Source organism: Saccopteryx bilineata, chromosome 4 (assembly GCF_036850765.1).
Source record: "Saccopteryx bilineata isolate mSacBil1 chromosome 4, mSacBil1_pri_phased_curated, whole genome shotgun sequence".
Lineage (NCBI taxonomy): Eukaryota > Metazoa > Chordata > Mammalia > Chiroptera > Emballonuridae > Saccopteryx > Saccopteryx bilineata.
The window spans coordinates 1622638-1641876 of NC_089493.1; the positions used below are offsets into that span (position 1 = coordinate 1622638).

At 62.1% G+C, this 19239-nt stretch overlaps 2 gene segments (V, D, J or C); both read left to right on the forward strand.

The window, feature by feature from the left end:
* LOC136335857 (Ig alpha-1 chain C region-like) overlaps positions 1-19239 on the forward strand; it is a 104257-nt gene that overhangs the window by 68416 nt on the left and 16602 nt on the right.
* On the forward strand, positions 13571-19050 carry LOC136334557 (immunoglobulin heavy constant epsilon-like). The segment is given in 5 exon segments: positions 13571-13653; positions 17309-17614; positions 17793-18116; positions 18228-18548; positions 18632-19050. Coding segments are annotated over 4 exon segments (1137 nt in total).

The following is a 19239-nucleotide window of genomic DNA, read 5'->3' on the forward strand; positions in this document are numbered from 1 at the left end:
CACCTTATTATCCCAAAGGGGCAGAGGCAGGCAGCCCTGGGGGCTCAGGACAGGGGCTGTCCAGACACACACATGGACACTAAACCCAGACTCACTGGAAACAAGTCACTCCCACTGACCAGCACTGGCTCAACTGTCCACCTTCACAGACGCACACATGTGCACACATATATGCACACGCACACAGGCCTTACATTCTGGGGCCACTCACAAGGCGCCTTGCACAGACACAGACCAGAGAACAGAGTGGGGCTCTGAACCCCCACCATGGACATGACCCTGGCCCCACCTCTGCCAATGCCCCAGGGCCACTCAGCAGCTCATCCACACACTGACTGACCCACACCACCCTCCTCCCCCCCAGGGCACCTACACCTCCCCCCAACATACAGACATCCTCCCCACGACACCCAGACTTACCTCAGACCTGCCCGCTGGGCCCAGCACTTCCAACACTGACCTGGCCTGGCATGGCCATTCACTGGGGCAGGAGCCCCTCTCACTCTCTGACCCCCAGAGGTGGACTGCAGAGCAGGCTGGACTGGGGGTTCAGCCACCTTGTCCCCACAGGCCCCACTACAAGTAGTAAAGAGGAGACAGGGCAACCCCCCAGGCCAGGCCGAGATCTGGGACCCAAGGTGGAGGGGGGTGAGACAGGCACCACCAGCTCGCCTGGCAGGGCCTCCCACCCTGACACAGAGGAGCCCCAGGCCCCCCAGCCCCATGCCAGCCACCATGGCCACCAGCACTGACCACCCCCTCCTTGTCCAGAGGTGCTCCTGGATGATAACTGTGCGGAGGCCCAGGACGGGGAGCTGGACGGGCTGTGGACCACCATCTCCATCTTCATCACCCTCTTCCTGCTCAGCGTGTGCTACAGCGCCACCGTCACCCTCTTCAAGGTGGGCCGGCCGTCCCCAAACTGTCCCCACGCTGCCCTCATGCTATTTTCATGACGTCCCCACACTGTCCCCTTGCCATACCCACGCCATCCACACGCCACTTACATGCTGTCCACACGCCACCTACATGCCACCCCCACACCACCTACATGCTGTCCCCATGTCATTTACACGCTGTCCCCATACCACCCACATGCCATCCCCACGCCACCTACATGCTGTCCCCATGTCATTTACACGCTGTCCCCATACCACCCACATGCCATCCCCACGCCACCTACATGCTGTCCCCATGTCATTTACACGCTGTCCCCATACCACCCACATGCCGTCCCCACGCCACCTACATGCTGTCCCCATGTCATTTACATGCTGTCCCCATACCACCCACATGCCATCCCCACGCCACCTACATGCCACCCCCATGCCACTTACATGCTATCCTCACACTGTCCCCATGCCACCTACACGCTGTTTCCATGCTGCCTACATGCTGTCCCCACACTGTTTCCACGCCATCTACACACTGTCCCCACACTGTCCCCACACCACCTACATGCTGTCCCCACACTGTCCCTATACCACCCACACACTGTCCCCACACTGTCCCCACACTACCACACACTGTCCCCACACTGTCCCTATACCACCCACATGCTGTCCCCACACTGTCCCCACACTACCCACACGCTGTCCCCACACTGTCCCCACACTGTCCCCATACCACCCACATGCTGTCCCCACACTGTCCCCATACTACCACACACTGTCCCCACACTGTACCCACACTGTCCCCATACCACCCACACGCTGTTCCCACACTGTCCCCACACTACCACACGCTGTCCCCACACTGTCCCCACACTGTCCCCATACCACCCACACGCTGTCCCCACACTGTACCCACACTACCCACACGCTGTCCCCACACTGTCCCCACACTGTCCCCATACCACCCACATGCTGTCCCCACACTGTCCCCATACTACCACACACTGTCCCCACACTGTCCCCACACTGTCCCCACACTACCACACGCTGTCCCCACACTGTCCCCACACTGTCCTCATACCACCCACATGCTGTCCCCACACTGTCCTCATACTACCACACACTGTCCCCACACTGTACCCACACTGTCCCCATACCACCCACACGCTGTCCCCACACTGTCCCCACACTACCACACGCTGTCCCCACACTGTCCCCACACTGTCCCCATACCACCCACATGCTGTCCCCACACTGTCCCCACACTACCACACACTGTCCCCACACTGTCCCCACACTACCCACATGCTGTCCCCACACTGTCCCCACACTGTCCCCATACCACCCACACGCTGTCCCCACACTGTCCCCACACCACCCACACGCTGTCCCCACACTGTCCCCATACCACCCACACGCTGTCCCCACACTGTCCCCACACTACCACACGCTGTCCCCACACTGTCCCCACACTGTCCCTATACCACCCACACGCTGTCCCCACACTGTCCCCACACTACCACACACTGTCCCCACACTGTCCCCACACTACCCACATGCTGTCCCCACACTGTCCCCACACTGTCCCCATACCACCCACACGCTGTCCCCACACTGTCCCCACACCACCCACACGCTGTCCCCACACTGTCCCCATACCACCCACACGCTGTCCCCACACTGTCCCCACACTACCACACGCTGTCCCCACACTGTCCCCACACTGTCCTCATACCACCCACATGCTGTCCCCACACTGTCCTCATACTACCACACACTGTCCCCACACTGTCCCCACACTGTCCCTATACCACCCACACGCTGTCCCCACACTGTCCCCACACTACCACACACTGTCCCCACACTGTCCCCACACTACCCACATGCTGTCCCCACACTGTCCCCACACTGTCCCCATACCACCCACACGCTGTCCCCACACTGTCCCCACACTACCACACGCTGTCCCCACACTGTCCCCACACTGTCCCTATACCACCCACACGCTGTCCCCACACTGTCCCCACACTACCACACACTGTCCCCACACTGTCCCCACACTACCCACATGCTGTCCCCACACTGTCCCCACACTGTCCCCATACCACCCACACGCTGTCCCCACACTGTCCCCACACCACCCACACGCTGTCCCCACACTGTCCCCATACCACCCACACGCTGTCCCCACACTGTCCCCACACTACCACACGCTGTCCCCACACTGTCCCCACACTGTCCTCATACCACCCACATGCTGTCCCCACACTGTCCTCATACTACCACACACTGTCCCCACACTGTCCCCACACTGTCCCTATACCACCCACACGCTGTCCCCACACTGTCCCCACACTACCACACACTGTCCCCACACTGTCCCCACACTACCCACATGCTGTCCCCACACTGTCCCCACACTGTCCCCATACCACCCACACGCTGTCCCCACACTGTCCCCACACCACCCACACGCTGTCCCCACACTGTCCCCATACCACCCACACGCTGTCCCCACACTGTACCCACACTGTCCCTATACCACCCACACGCTGTCCCCACACTGTACCCACACTGTACCCACACCACCCACACACTGTCCCCACACTGTCCCCACACTGTCCCTATACCACCCACACGCTGTCCCCACACTGTACCCACACTGTACCCACACCGCCCACACACTGTCCCCACACTGTCCCCACACTGTCCCTATACCACCCACACGCTGTCCCCCACACTGTACCCACACTGTACCCACACCACCCACACACTGTCCCCAAACTGTCCCCACACTGTCCCCACACTACCACACGCTGTCCCCACACTGTACCCACACCACCCACACACTGTCCCCACACTGTCCCCACACTGTCCCCACACTACCACACGCTGTCCCCACACTGTACCCACACCACCCACACACTGTCCCCACACTGTCCCCACACCACCTACATGCTGTCCCCACACTGTACCCACACCACCTACATGCTGTCCCCACACTGTCCCCACACTGTCCCCACACTATCACACACTATCCCCACACTGTCCCCACACTACCACACACTGTACCCACACTGTCCCCACACCACCCACACGCTGTCCCCACACTGTCCCCACACTGTACCCACACCACCTACATGCTGTCCCCACACCACCTACATGCTGTCCCCACACTGTCCCCACACTGTCCCCACACTGTCCCCACACCACCTACATGCTGTCCCCACACTGTACCCACACCACCTACATGCTGTCCCCACACTGTCCCCACACTATCACACACTGTCCCCACACTGTCCCCACACTACCACACACTGTACCCACACTGTCCCCACACCACCCACACGCTGTCCCCACACTGTCCCCACACTGTCCCCACACCACCCACACGCTGTCCCCACACTGTCCCCACACCACCCACATGCTGTCCCCACACTGTCCCCACACTGTCCCCACGCTGTCCCCACACTGTCCCCACACTGTCCCCACACCACCCACATGCTGTCCCCACACTGTCCCCATACTGTCCCCACACCACCCACATGCTGTCCCCACACTGTCCCCACACCACCCACACGCTGTCCCCACACCACTCACATGCTGTCCCCACACTGTCCCCACACCACCCACACGCTGTCCCCACACTGTCCCCACACCACCCACACGCTGTCCCCACACTGTACCCACACCACCCACATGCTGTCCCCACACTGTCCCCACACCACCCACACGCTGTCCCCACACTGTCCCCACACCACCCACATGCTGTCCCCACACTGTCCCCACACCACCCACACGCTGTCCCCACACTGTCCCCACACCCACCCACACGCTGTCCCCACACCACCCACACACTGTACCCACACCACCCACACACTGTCCCCACACTGTCCTCACACTGTCCCCACACACTGTCCACACACTGTCCCCACACTGTACCCACACCACCCACACACTGTCTCCACACTGTCCTCACACTGTCCCCACACACTGTCCACACACTGTCCCCACACCACCCACACCACCCACATGCTGTCCCCACACTGTCCCCACACCACCTACATGCTGTCCCCACACCACCCACACCACCCACACGCTGTCCCCACACCACCCACACGCTGTCCCCACACTGTCCCCACACCACCCACACACTGTCCCCACACTGTCCCCACACCACCCACACGCTGTCCCCACACTGTCCCCATGCCACCTACACGCTGTCCCCACACCACCCACACGCTGTCCCCACACCACCCACACACTGTCCCCACACTGTCCCCATACCACCCACACTACCACACACTGTCCCCACACTGTCCCCACACTACCCACACACTGTCCCCACACTGTACCCACACTACCCACACACTGTCCCCACACCACCCACACACTGTCCCCACACTGTCCCCACACTGTCCCCACACCACCCACACGCTGTCCCCACACTGTCCCCACACCACCTACACGCTGTCCCCACACTGTCCCCATGCCACCTACACGCTGTCCCCACACCACCTACATGCTGTCCCCACACTGTCCCCATACCACCCACACTACCACACACTGTACCCACACCACCCACACACTGTCCCCACACCACCTACATGCTGTCTCCACGCCACCTACATGCTGTCACCACACCATCCACACCTTGTCCCCGCTCTGTCCCCACCCCTCCCATACTGTCCCCCACCTCCCTGTGCTGTCCCCACGTGGTCCCCACACTGCCCTTCACAGTTGCTTATGGTTCCCACACTGTCCCCCCTGCCCCCACCGGGTCCTCCCTCAGCCCTGCAGAGGCTGACGTGGGTCCTGGCCACTCGCCCCACAGGTAAAGTGGATCTTCTCCTCGGTGGTGGAGCTGAAGCGGACCATCGTTCCCGACTACAGGAACATGATCGGGCAGGGTGCTTAGCTCCATCCCTCCTGGGCAGACGTCCAGGGCTGCCCCAGACCCCTCACAGGACCCGAGGCCGCTGGTTCATGCTGCTCAACCGGCTGCCCACGCCTGCTGCTGCGCCCTCTGACCTCGTCACCCTCGGACCTCACCACCCTCTGAGCCCACGGCCTTCACCTCCGCCCTCGGGCCTCCCAGCCATCACAGGCTGCATCCCGCCCCGTGACCCACACCTTTGAAGAACCAAGTGGATTGCAGGTTCTACATTCAACCTGAGTTGATGGACACCCACCAGCCCCTCCATGGCAGCCACCAAGACCCCACCGAGGGCCATGCGGACAGCAAGGACACCAGGGCACTTCGCCCCCTCCCCAGGACATCGCTGCCTGGGTGTGGCCTGCCAGGGCGTCCCAAGAGAGGTGAGGGCTCTGCGCCCCATGTCCACCAGGCAGGCTCCAGGATGCAGCGCTCTTGGGAGGGTCTTGAGCTCCCCACTGGGGAAGCTTCGGGATGCGCCCAGTGTCACTCAGATCACCTCCTGCCCAGGAGACCCACAGAGAAGGGCCTGGGCCAGGCTGCTGCAGCCCCTGGGAGTGTCCTAGTCACCAGGTCTCCAAGCAAGAGGGGTGCAGCCTCAATGGACAGATGACGCCAAGGGGTCAAGAAGGGACCTGGGAGCTGAGGGCGGAGCACCATGAGAGCAGGGGGACAGCGCACAGGCCTAATTCCCGCCCTCCCCGTCCTGGGGTCCCCGCTCCTGTGGGGAGAGTGTTGTGAGGGCCAAGAGGAGAGTGCCCTGCCCTGGGGAGCCAGGGAGTGCCACGTGGGCAAGTCGAGAAGGGAAGGCGGGAGAGACAGAGCCCTGGAGGACAGGGAAGCTCAGAGAGAGGAGACTCCAGGGAAACGCCACCTTGAAGCTTGGGTTGCTTTTGTTTCTTTTTAATTGTCTGGGGCCCAGTCGTTTTTTTTACTGTTGTTTGTTTTGTTTGTTTGTTTTTAATGACAATAAAACATCCTTTTAAATTCCATAACTCACTGGGGTCTTCCTGTGTTAACCACCCGCTGTGCCTGGCTCAGTCGTGGGTGGGGGTCCTGCCCCAGGCTCCCAGAGCCCCAACACCACACGCCAGCCCTCCCTCTCCTCCCGCCCTCGCTCTGCAGCCAGTGGGGGGGGAGGGCTGTTCTGCCGTCCCTGGGTTCCCAGGGGGTGAAGAAGGCAGACCAGGGCACAGGGGTGAAGGAGGAGCTGCCCGGGCACCTGGGGCTGGGGCTGGGGGCAGGACCGGCCCAGGGTCAGTCAGCACAGACGGGGCTGAAGCAGGAAGCTCCCTGCCTGTCCCAGAGCTGGAGACCCCAGAGCGGGGGCTGCAGGGCTGGGTCCCCCTGTCCCGGAGCTGGAGACCCCAGAGCGGGGGCTGCAGGGCTGGGTCCCCCTGTCCCGGAGCTGGAGACCCCAGAGCGGGGGCTGCAGGGCTGGTTCCCCCTGTCCCGGAGCTGGAGACCCCAGAGCGGGGGCTGCAGGGCTGGTTCCCCCTGTCCCGGAGCTGGAGACCCCAGAGCGGGGGCTGCAGGGCTGGTTCCCCCGAGGACTCTCTCCTAGGCCCGCAGATGTTCCCCCGAGGACTCTCTCCTGGGCCCGCGGACGGCCGTCTCCTCCCTGCGTCCTGACGTGGCCATCCCTCAGGGTCGGCGTCCCTAGAAGAACACCAGTCAGACCAGATCAGCACCCTCCCTAACGACCACATGTTCACGTAGCACCCCCCGAGAGACCCTATTTCCAACGCAGTCACCTTCTGAGGTGCTGGGGGGCTAGGGCCTCCACGTGTGACGTGGGGGACACAATTCAGCCCCACACAGGCGAGTTGGGTGCCAGGAATGAGGACCAGGAGGGAGTGACCGTGAAGGCCAGGCCAGGAGGGGCAGAGGAGGAGGGACAGGGCCGGACACTTGTTCCAGAGTCAGGACAGACTCGGGCAGCAAAGACACGTCAGGGAGGAGGCCCGAGCTGAAGTCCACTCGGGTTAGCACAGGGGAGAGGGGCGTTTTCCTGGGAGAACCATGGGCCGGCGGGCTCCAGGGAAGGGGCTGAAGAGATGCACAGGCTGCTGGCCTGCTGACTAGCAGTGATGATGGAGTCGGGACTGTCCTTCTCAGAGAAGGGGCTGTGGCCCACCCTTCCTGGCAAGGCCCCTGGGCTGTAGGAGACACTCAACCCTCAGCCCTTCTCACTAAAAACCCCAAGGAAGGAGGGCAGGCCGTACCCGGCGTCGGCTGGGATGGGCACACGTCTCCACGGCCAGAGGGGCTCGGTTGAGGGCATCTGCCAGCGGGCCTGGGGGGCCCAAGGCCAGCCGGGGGGCACCATCCGCACTTCCTGTGGGTGGGGGAGAGAGGGTTTCACGCAGGAAAAGGGCCCCCTCACTCCAGCGGGAGCTGTACCACAGGCCAGAGCAGGGCAGGGCAGCCAGCCAGCGTCCGGGGCACATCCAGCCCGAAGGGGCCCGGTCAAGCGGGCTGGGGGTCTCCAGGACTCCAGGACTCCAGGTGACAGCTCTGGGGGTGACCCGATCCCTTCCGTCCCCTGCAGCATGCCCAGCCCCCTCTCCCTCTCTGTCCCCAGGCCCTGTCCCTCACTTCCATCCCCTGGACCACCTCTAGCCAGCCCAGCCCTCCCTCCGGAGTGCCAAAATGGTCAGCAGCACCCTGCTGACAGGAGGCCCTGGCTCAAGCCACATCCTCGGCTCGCAGCTCAGGAACACCCCAGGAACTCCCCAGGAGCTCCCCCACCAGCCCCAAGCCCCCACCACAGGGCACACAGGGCACGGCCCTCGCCCAGGGTTCACCTGCCCTGAGGCCCCTCCCAAGCCTCCTGACTACCTTCAGCCCCAACCCTGAGCACCAGCTCTGACACACACACCTTTGTGTGTAGCACACACACACACAAACATGTCCTCATGTCCTCACAGACACACATCATCATGTACACACACATAGTGCACACCATACACACACAGGTTCTCAAACACAAACACATACAGGTCACACATACACATATACATAAGCCCTCACACACACACAAGGACTTGCACACACACAAACACATCCTCACAGATATACAACACATTGTCACACATACCTGCCCTCACACATAGACACACACGTCCTCACACACACATCTTCACACACTTGTGTCCTCCAACATACATGTCATCACACACATATGTCCTCACACACACATGTCCTCACACACATGCTCTCACACAGACACACATCCTTACACATGGAAACACACACATCCTCACACACACACATGCCCTCTTGTGTCACACTGTCACACTAAGTCCCTTTCTAATGTCACATTGAATCCTGTTGCAGTAATGTGTCCCAGTGAACCCCTTTCTTACTCGTGTCACACTGAACCCTTGTCACACTAATGTGTTGCATGAGCCCCTCCTTCTTGCATGTATCACACTTAGTTCCAGTAATACATATGTCATACTAAGTTCCCACTGCACTAATGTGTCACACTAATCCCCTCCCATGCTTATGTGCCCCATAGAGTCTTGTCACACTAATATGTCACACTGAACTTCTTCTCTTCTCCTGTGTCACACTGAGCCTCTCTCTTACCCATGTGTTACTCTGAGCCCTGTCACACTCATATATCACATTGAGCCCATTTTTTCTCATGTGTCACACTGAGCCCCATAACACTAATGTGTTACACTGAGCCCCTCCTCACACACACATGCCTTCACACACAAACACACATCCTTACACACACATGTCCTCACACACACATGTCCTTACACACACATTCTTACACAGAGACACATACATCCTCACACACACATGTTCTCACACACACACATCCTCACATAAGCATGTGCACACACCTTCACACGCACACCCTCACATACCTTCACACATACACGTGTCCTCACACATACACATCCTCACACACACACATCCTCACACACACACACATGTCCACACACACACACACACTACCTCATTCACACTCTAGGGCACCATCACGCGGGTTTATCACACCACCTCACCCACAGCCTTTGCTACTCTAAGCCCCTCTCACCACATGCCCAGTGGTGCCTGCCCCGAGCCCGCAGCTGGACAAGCACATCCTGCCACACATTTCAGTGGCCTCCGCTCAGGACCAGTGTGTGTGTCTCTGCAGGAGCCTGCAGCTCCTCTGGCCAGAGCCAGGCCTGTCCATGTGGACATCTGCAGGTACCATTTGGGGCCACAATCAAGGTCAGCAAGGGGCTCAGCTGGTCTCACTGCCCAGAATTCAGGAGCCTGTTCTTGTCACTGGTGTTGGGGGCCCTGGCTCCAGCTAAGTCTGGGGAGAGGGGGTCTGAGGTTGCTAGTGTCCTGCGTGTAAGGGTCTGAGAAACATCGGTGGCCTGGTTCCCTCCAAGCAGCCCATTTGCTGGAGCGGGCATTGTTCCCGGGCACCACACAGGCCCTAACGCTGGAGCCCAGCCTCAAAACGAGGCCTCCTGCGGCTGAAGCTCAAACCCACCCACCCTGCACTGTCTGGTCAGGCCCCTCTGACCTCCTGCCAGCCCCCACACTCCAGACACTTGGGGACTTCCAAACCAGACGGGGTTCTGCCCTGGACCCACCTAAAGTGGGACACTAAGAAACAGAAATCCTCAGCCAGCCCTGGCCCGGCTCCCGGCTCCAGCCTTCAGCACGTCCTCCGGCATAGCGGGGCCGGCAGTGAGGGCTGGCTCCAGCCTTCAGCACGTCCTCCGGCATAGCGGGGCCGGCAGTGAGGGCTGGCTCCAGCCTTCAGCACGTCCTCCGGCATAGCGGGGCCGGCAGTGAGGGCCCCTGTGGACACGGAGCAACTCCACCCGCCTGGGCCAGCTGCACACACATGGACAGCAGCTCTGTCCCTGCACGTGCCACCCCACAGTCAGCAGGGCTTCCCAGGACTGTAGTAGGAGGGCACACCTGCCCCCACCCCCCCAGACACATACATGAACACATACGTATGCACACAGAGAGACACATACATGTACATATCCCACAGATGTATGCACCACACACACACATGTAAGAACCCAGAGAGATATGTGCCTATCATGCAGATGCACTAACACGTGTGTACAGTGCACACACATATGTGCACAGAGACATGTGCATGTCAGATGCACACATATGCAGAGACATGTGCACATGTGTATGTCACACAGATACATGCAATCACCTGGTATACACATGTGCACACAGAGAGACACGTGCACATTTGTATGTTGCACATGTGCACATGTGTATGAACACAGAGAGACACGTACACGTGTTCATTCACACAGACACACGCACTCACTACATGTGCCGAGTTCACCCTGAAGTACGGGAGCAACGGGGCGGGGCTACATCAGGGTAGCCAGGGAGACTTGGGCGTGCGCCTGCTTGGTAGGGGTGTCCAGGCCCAGCCCTGGACAAAGGGGGCAGGTCAAGGGCAACTCCTCGAGGCCAGGGCAGGGAGACTGCCCCGGGGAAGAACGGGGCAGCAAAGACCTGTGCACTCAGAGCAGAGCTGCCCTACGAGAGCCATTCTCCTCCAAGACCACGGGACCCCAGGGGCAGCCGAGGATGGAGACAGTGCCCACTTCTGCAAAAAACAGCAGAAACCCTGCACCAGCACCAGCAGCCCAGCACGTTCTCAGACGTGAGGGTCGAGGCAGGAGGCAGGCTCAGCACTGGGCTCAGGCCCCCGTGCCCACAGCTCAGGGAGAAAGGCAGGGGTGCTGAGTGGAGGTACCAGGCCCACACACTCCCACAGGTGCAGGCTGCAGGCCCGGCGCCCTGGGCCTGGGTCCCCGTGCTGCCCGCTGGAGCTCTTCCTGCTCCAGCCCTGTGGTTTCTCTCAGAACCGCAGGTCCTTCCAGGGAACTCTGTATTCTCCACTCTGCCTCCCACGCAGCATCTGTCACCGGGGCCACAGGCTGTGACAGCCCAGGACAGTCTGCCCTGGCGATTCGAAGGTCCTGCTCTGCATACCCGCTCAGCCCACCTCCCTGAATGGGGCCCGCCTGCCCTAGGTGTGCCAGGCCCAATGTCTGGCATCCTGATGTCGCCCTCTCCAAAGCTCTGCACACCTCTTCCCAGCATGCCACACTGACGAGCTGGGCTGGCGGCATCCCGTGGCTCCCCGAGTGAGTGTGTGTGTGTGGTGTGTGTGTGTGTGGTGTGTGTGTGGTGTGTGTGCGCGCACGCGTGTGCGAGTGTGACTTCAGGGGGTTGCTGGACATGTCCACAGCGTAAAGGCAAAGACCACACTGATGCAGGGTTGACAGTGGGCAGGCTGCCCCAATAGACCAAAGTCAGATGTCGTGGGCCACTCCTTGGTCCCTGCACCCTCGCTGGCCACCTGCAACAGGGACACAGCATGGCATCCCCCCCAACCAGGCTCCAGCATCTGCAGGGGTCTTACAGAGCCACCGGCCACCTCACTGGTCATGACCAATCTCCCCACAGGTCCCTCCGGCCCTCACCAGCCACGCTGCCCATTGCCGTCCCAATGGGGGCTCCCGTGGCAGGACAATGACATGGGGGCAAGCCCGTGGACGATGGTCACACACCAGAGGTGCCCAGGACCCCAGGGCGAGCCAGGGCCTCCCCGTCCCCAAGTGACCTGTGGCCTGTGGACCTGCACACGCACACATACACCAGGGCCTCCTCCTCCAGGTGGCGAGAGGCGCGGAGGTCGGCAGCGGGACGGCCCTGCCCCCACGTCTCTGCACGTGGGCCCCCAGCCTCCATTTCTCAGGCACAAATAGTCACAGCCCTTTCCTCCCGGGAGCTGCGGTGGGAGGAAGGGGTCTGGTGCTGCTCCCCCTCAGGGCAGCATGGTGACCCCAGTGTGTGTGCTGACAGCCTCAGGGAGAGGACCCCGAGCTGGCCATGGGGACGGGGCTGAGGCAGAGAGGAGAGCACTGCGTCCCCGTCCCCACGCCCAGCTGGGACCCTCCCTGAGCCGGTCGCTCCATCGGCTTCCCAAGAACAGAGAGAAGGGAACTTCCGGGGCGGCGGGGGCCCTGGGGATCCCCACTCCACTTTTAGCTGAGAGCACCGGGGCAGAGCTCTCCTCCCCCCAGCCCCTGGTCTGGGCGTAAAAATAACAACAATGGTTTTCTAACGACGGACCCTCTCCTGGGAGCCTCTCCTGGGAGCCGCAGAAGGTGGGGACAGGCCACACAGGTTGCCACGCCGACCACGGCACCCGACAGAGGACCCCGGCTGCGGGGCTGGTCCGGGCGGCAGCGAGGGGCCAGCCGCCTGGGCCACTGCCCGGAAGAGGACACCTGCACTGCCCACCCAGCATGGACTGAGCCTTCTGGTCACTGCTTATCTCTCAGCTGTCCCTCCCCTGAATGGCACACAGGGAAGTAAAAGGAAGACCACACCCAACTTGGAAGAAGACACGGAGCCAAGAGCCTTGGCTAGCACGAGGCTGGGCCGGGCCCACGGTGACAGCCAGGGACCAGGCAGAGGGAGGGCCCAGACAGTGGGCTGGGCGTAGATCAGCAGGAGGGCGGCCACCAGCCCGAGGCCAAGGGAGACCCAGAGAGCTGTCCTTCTGCTGGACTGCACAGCTGGCTGGACAGGCCTAAGCTGACCTGACTAAGGGAGGCCTAGGCTGAGCTGGGCTAGGCCAAGTGTGGCTTGAGTGGACAGAGCTATTTAAAAAAGTGAAATGTATCCTCGGCTCAACTGGGCCAGGTTGGTGGTCCATCTGGGCTATCCTCAGACATCCTGGCCTGGGAGGGGCTGAGTGAGCTGGATGGACCAAGGTGGACCAGGCTGGGCGGCACCAGGCTGTCCTAGGTGAGGCTGGTTTGCATGGGCAGGTCACAGTCAGACTGGTCCACCTAAGTCAGGCTGAGACAACCGGGACTGGACTGTCCCAGGATGCTGAGCTGGACACAGCTGAGTTGAAGGACGCCAACCTGAGTTTGGCTAGAGTCTGCTGAACGGAGCAGGCCAGAGTCAGGAGAAGGTGGGCAGAGCAGAGTGTAGGGCCAGGTTGGAGCGAGAAAGGGGCATGGAGTGGTCTGTGCTGGTCCACCTGGGTTGAACTGGGCTGAACTGGGCTGAACAGGACTGGGCTGAACTGGGCTGAACTGGGCTGGCCTGAGCTGAGCTGAGCTGAGCTGGGCTGGGCTGGGTTGGGCTGGGCTGAGCTGGGCTGGACTGGAAGGGGCTGGACTGAGCTGGGCTGAGCTGGGCTGGGCTGGGCTGGACTGAGCTGGGCTGAGCTGAGATGAGCTGGGCTGGGCTGGACTGGACTGCTGAGCTGGGCTGGGCTGGGCTGGGCTGGGCTGGACTGGGCTGAACTGAGATTAGCTGGAATGGGCTGGAATGGGCTGGACTGAGCTGGGCTGGGCTGAACTGAACAGGGCTGAGCTGGGCTGAGCTGGACTGAGCTGGGCTGAGCTGAGCTAGGCTGGGCTGGGCTGGACTGAGATGGCTGGGCTGGGCTGGGCTGGACTGAGCTGGAATGGAATGGACTGGACTGGGCTGAGCTGAGCTGGACTGGACTGAGCTGGACTGGGCTGGGGTGGGCTGGGGTGGGCTGAGCTGGGCTGGGCTGGAATGAGCTGGACTGAGCTGGGCTGGGCTGGACTGGACAGGGCTGGGCTGGGCTGGGCTGGAATGGGCTGGACTGAGCTGGACTGGGCTGAACTGGACTGAGCTGGGCTGGGCTGGGCTGGAAGGGGCTGGACTGAGCTGGACTGGGCTGAACTGGACTGCTGGGCTGGGCTGGCCTGGGCTGAACTGAGATGAGCTGGGCTGGGCTGGAAGGGGCTGGACTGAGCTGGAGTGGGCTGAACTGGACTGCTGGGCTGGGCTGGCCTGGGCTGAACTGAGATGAGCTGGGCTGGGCTGGAATGGGCTGGACTGAGCTGAACTGGACTGAGCTGGGCTGGGCTGGGCTGGACTGAGCTGGGCTGGGCTGGGCTGGGCTGAACTGGACTGGGCTGGGCTGGGCTGGGCTGAACTGGACTGGGCTGGGCTGGGCTGGGCTGGAATGGGCTGGACTGAGCTGGACTGGGCTGAACAGGACTGAGCTGGGCTGGACTGGGCTGGGCTGGGCTGGGCTGGAATGGGCTGGACTGAGCTGGACTGGGCTGAACAGGACTGAGCTGGGCTGGGCTGGGCTGGAAGGGGCTGGACTGAGCTGGACTGGGCTGAACTGGACTGAGCTGGGCTGGGCTGAACTGGACTGAGCTGGGCTGGGCTGAACTGGACTGAGCTGGACTGGGCTGAACTGGACTGAGCTGGGCTGGGCTGGGTTGGGCGGGACTGAGCTGGGCTGGGCTGAACTGGACTGAGCTGGGCTGGGCTGGGCTGAACTGGACTGGGCTGAGCTGAGATTAGCTGGAATGGGCTGGAAGGGGCTGGACTGAGCTGGGCTGGGCTGAACTGGACTGAGCTGGGCTGGGCTGAACTGGACTGAGCTGGACTGGGCTGAACTGGACTGAGCTGGGCTGGGCTGAACTGGACTGAGCTGGGCTGGGCTGAACTGGACTGAGCTGGACTGGGCTGAACTGGACTGAGCTGGGCTGGGCTGGGCTGGAATGGGCTGGACTGAGCTGGACTGGGCTGAACTGGACTGAGCTGGGCTGGGCTGGGCTGGGCTGGGCGGGACTGAGCTGGGCTGGGCTGAACTGGACTGAGCTGGGCTGGGCTGGGCTGGGCGGGACTGAGCTGGGCTGGGCTGAACTGGACTGAGCTGGGCTGGGCTGAACTGGACTGAGCTGGACTGGGCTGAACTGGACTGAGCTGGGCTGGGCTGAACTGGACTGGGCTGAGCTGAGCTGGACTGGACTGAGCTGGACTGGGCTGGGCTGGGCTGGACTGAGCTGGGCTGGGCTGGACTGGACAGGGCTGGGCTGGGCTGGGCTAGATTGGACTGGGCTGGACTGGGCTGAACTGGATTGAACTGGGCTGGGCTGGGCTGGAATGGGCTGGACTGAGCTGGACTGGGCTGAGCTGGGCTGAGCTGGACTGAGCTGGGCTGAGCTGAGCTGGGCTGGGCTGGGCTGGACTGAGCTGGAATGGAATGGACTGGACTGAGCTGGGCTGGACTGGACTGGACAGGGCTGGGCTGGGCTGGGCTAGACTGGACTGGGCTGAACTGAGATGAGCTGGGCTGGGCTGGAATGGGCTGGAGTGAGCTGGGCTGAGCTGAGCTAGGCTGGGCTGGGCTAGACTGAGATGGCTGGGCTGGGCTGGGCTGGGCTGGGCTGGACTGAGCTGGAATGGAATGGACTGGACTGGGCTGAGCTGAGCTGGACTGGACTGAGCTGGACTGGGCTGGGCTGGGCTGGAATGGGCTGGGCTGGGCTGGACTGGGCTGGAATTAGCAGAGCTGGACTGGGCTGGACTGGGCTAGGTGAGCTGAGCTGGTCAGGCCACTGCCTGGTCAAGCAGGGTGGTGCCATTTCTTGAGGCCCGCTTGACGTAGCTCCATTGTGTGAATGGCGTCCGACTCACCGAGGATAGTCCTGGACTGGCAGGCTGGGGGGGCTGAGCTTGAGTGGATCTGGTTTAACCTGTGGACTGAGACAAGATGAGTTTTGTAGCTTGTCCTGTTCTACTCAGGACTGACCTGGGCCGGGAGGGACAAGCTGGTCCCTTGGGAGCTGAGCTGGACGGGACTGGCTGCCCAGAGCTCGTGTTCTCAGCTCGGGCCAGGTGTCCTGTCCGGGGTCATTGGGACTGTGCTCAGCTGGACCTGAAGAGACTGTGAAGCAGGGTGGACTGGGCTGGGCGGGGCGGGAGGGCCTGAGGTCTGGGCTTCCCAGGTTGGGGGAGGAGCGAGTGGAGCCCCTGCTGGGGAGGGGCTGAACTGACCTCTGATGGCCCGTCCTCTCTGCATGAAGCTGCAGCTGGGCTCTCGGGAGGTCAGCAGGGAGGACTGGGCACCTGGGAAGCCTGGCTGGTCAGTGACAGGTGGGTGAAAGGGCACCCAGAGCTGCAGGAGCAGGACCCAGTGAGCAGCAGGTGGGTGGAAGAGGGGACACATAGTGATTCTGGTGGGGGTGGGGCTTCTAGAGCCCAGGCCTTGGTGGTGGCTCAGAGTAGGGCCGCAGGGACATCTAGCTGGTTCCTGGGGGCCTTGGGGTCCCTGCTCCTCAGTGGGGGGCTCTGGGCTCTCAGCCTCGCCCTGGAAGACTGGAGGTGCCTCAACTGTTTTAGACACCCACCTGGCCACTCGAAGCTGAGGGTGGGGACCCTGGACAGCACAGCTTCTGGGAGGGTGCAGGGTACATCAGAAGGCATCGAGGAGAAACCAGGGAGTGAGTCTTGGCCTGTTCTGTCCCTCGGGGCTGAAGCAGGGGTCCAGTGCTCCCTCCACTAGGCCACCCTGCCTGTACCACACAGAACCTCCCTCCCAGACTCCTGGGCCCCTGGGAGTGGATGCCCCAGGTCAGAGGTCAGCCAGCACTGACCTGGCCCCGGTTCCATCCCACAGTCCCCACACAGAAGCCCTTCGTCTTCCCCTTGACCCCCTGCAACAAAGTCACCAGCAAGGAGGAGACCGTGGTGACACTGGGCTGCTTGGTCAAAGACTACATCCCGGAGCCTGTGAATGTGACCTGGGACAGCACGTCCCCGAAAAAGAGCATCATGACCCTCCCCGACACCTTTCACTTGACCTCCGGCCTCTACTCCACCACCAGCTATGTGACCACCTCGGGCGACTGGGCCCAACATCAGTTTACCTGCAGCGTGAAGCATGCCGAGTACCCCACCATCAGCGTCACCTTACCTAAGACAGGTGGGTCCGACGACAGCCAGGGGCGGCAGTCCGAGGCTGGAACGGAGGAGGCCGTGGGAGGGGGCTCACATGCCACCGTCCCAGTCACACCAGAGCACTTGGGTGGGGCCCCTGGGCTGGGAGATGGGTTTCCCAGGCTCAGGGAAGCCAACATCCATCCCATCAGTTCCTCTTTCAGAATGTGCCAGAAATATCACCCAGCCCTCCGTGAAGCTCTATCACTCCTCCTGCGACCCCAGAGGCAACACCCACGCCACCATCCAGCTCCTGTGCCTCGTCACGAACTTCACCCCCGACAACATCACGGTCACTTGGCTGGTAGACGGGCAACAGACCAAGAACATGTTCCCAACCACCAGTCCCCTCCAGCAGGAAGGCCAGCTGGCCTCTGTGTCCAGCCAGCTCAACATCACCCAGGGCCAGTGGGTGTCCCAGAAGACTTACACCTGCAAGGTCAACTACAAAGGCTGCACCTTTGAGGACCACGCCCGCAGCTGCCCAGGTACAGGGCGCCCCCATGCCGACACCCCGGCGCTCAGGGCTGAGGGGGCGGGGGTGGGGGGCCGGCATGGCCTCACGCAGCTCCCCTACCCTGCCCCTCCCTGCACCACAGAGTCCGAGCCCCGTGGCGTGAGCGTCTACCTGATCCCGCCCAACCCCCTGGACCTGTACATCCACAAGGCGCCCAAGATCATCTGCCTGGTGGTGGACCTGGCCAGCGAGGAGGGCATGAGCTTGCAGTGGTTCCGGGAGGGCGGGGCCCACTTGAACAAAGACACGAAGACCACCAGGCGCCAGTACAACATGACGTACACTGCCACGTCCACCCTGCCGGTGGACACCCGCGACTGGGTGGAGGGGGAGACTTACGGCTGCGTCCTGAAGCACCCAGACCTGCCCACGGAGATCGTGCGCACCATCGCCAAGGCGACGGGTAAGCCGCCGCGGGGCGGGCAGAGGGGCTCGGCGAGAGTCCTCCCCTGCGGAAGCCCCGGCTGACTACACCCCTGTCCGCAGGCAAACGGGCTGTCCCCGAGGTCTATGTCTTCCTGCCGCCCGAGGAGGACCAGGGGGCCAAGGACACGGTCACTCTCATCTGCCTGATCCAGAACTTCTTCCCCGAGGACATCTCGGTGCAGTGGCTGAGAAACAACGTCCTGATGCTGACCGGCCAGCACACCACCACGCCGCCCCTCAAGGCCAGCAACACCAGCCGCACCTTCTTTGTCTTCAGCCGCCTGGTGGTCAGACGGGCAGACTGGGAGAAGAGGGACAAGTTCACCTGCCGAGTGGTCCACGAGGCGTTGCCGGGCTCTAGGACCCTCGACAAATCAGTGTCCAAAAACCCTGGTAATTGATGCTCCCCGCCCCCTCCAAGCCTCCATCCTGCTGGGACAGGGAAAGGGGGCCGCCCGTGTTGTCAATAAACACTCCAGTGCCTGCTCAGAGCCCTGGGTGCGCCCTTTCTTGGGGGTGGGTAAGGCCGTGGGGCAGGGGTGTCTCGGCACAGAGGATAAGATGCCCAGGAGAGGAGGTGGGAGGGGGTGGCAGAGCTGAAGCCCGGCTCTGTCCACCACCCCCGTTTGTGTCGGGGGCCCTCTCTGCCAACCCACCATGTGTCCTGC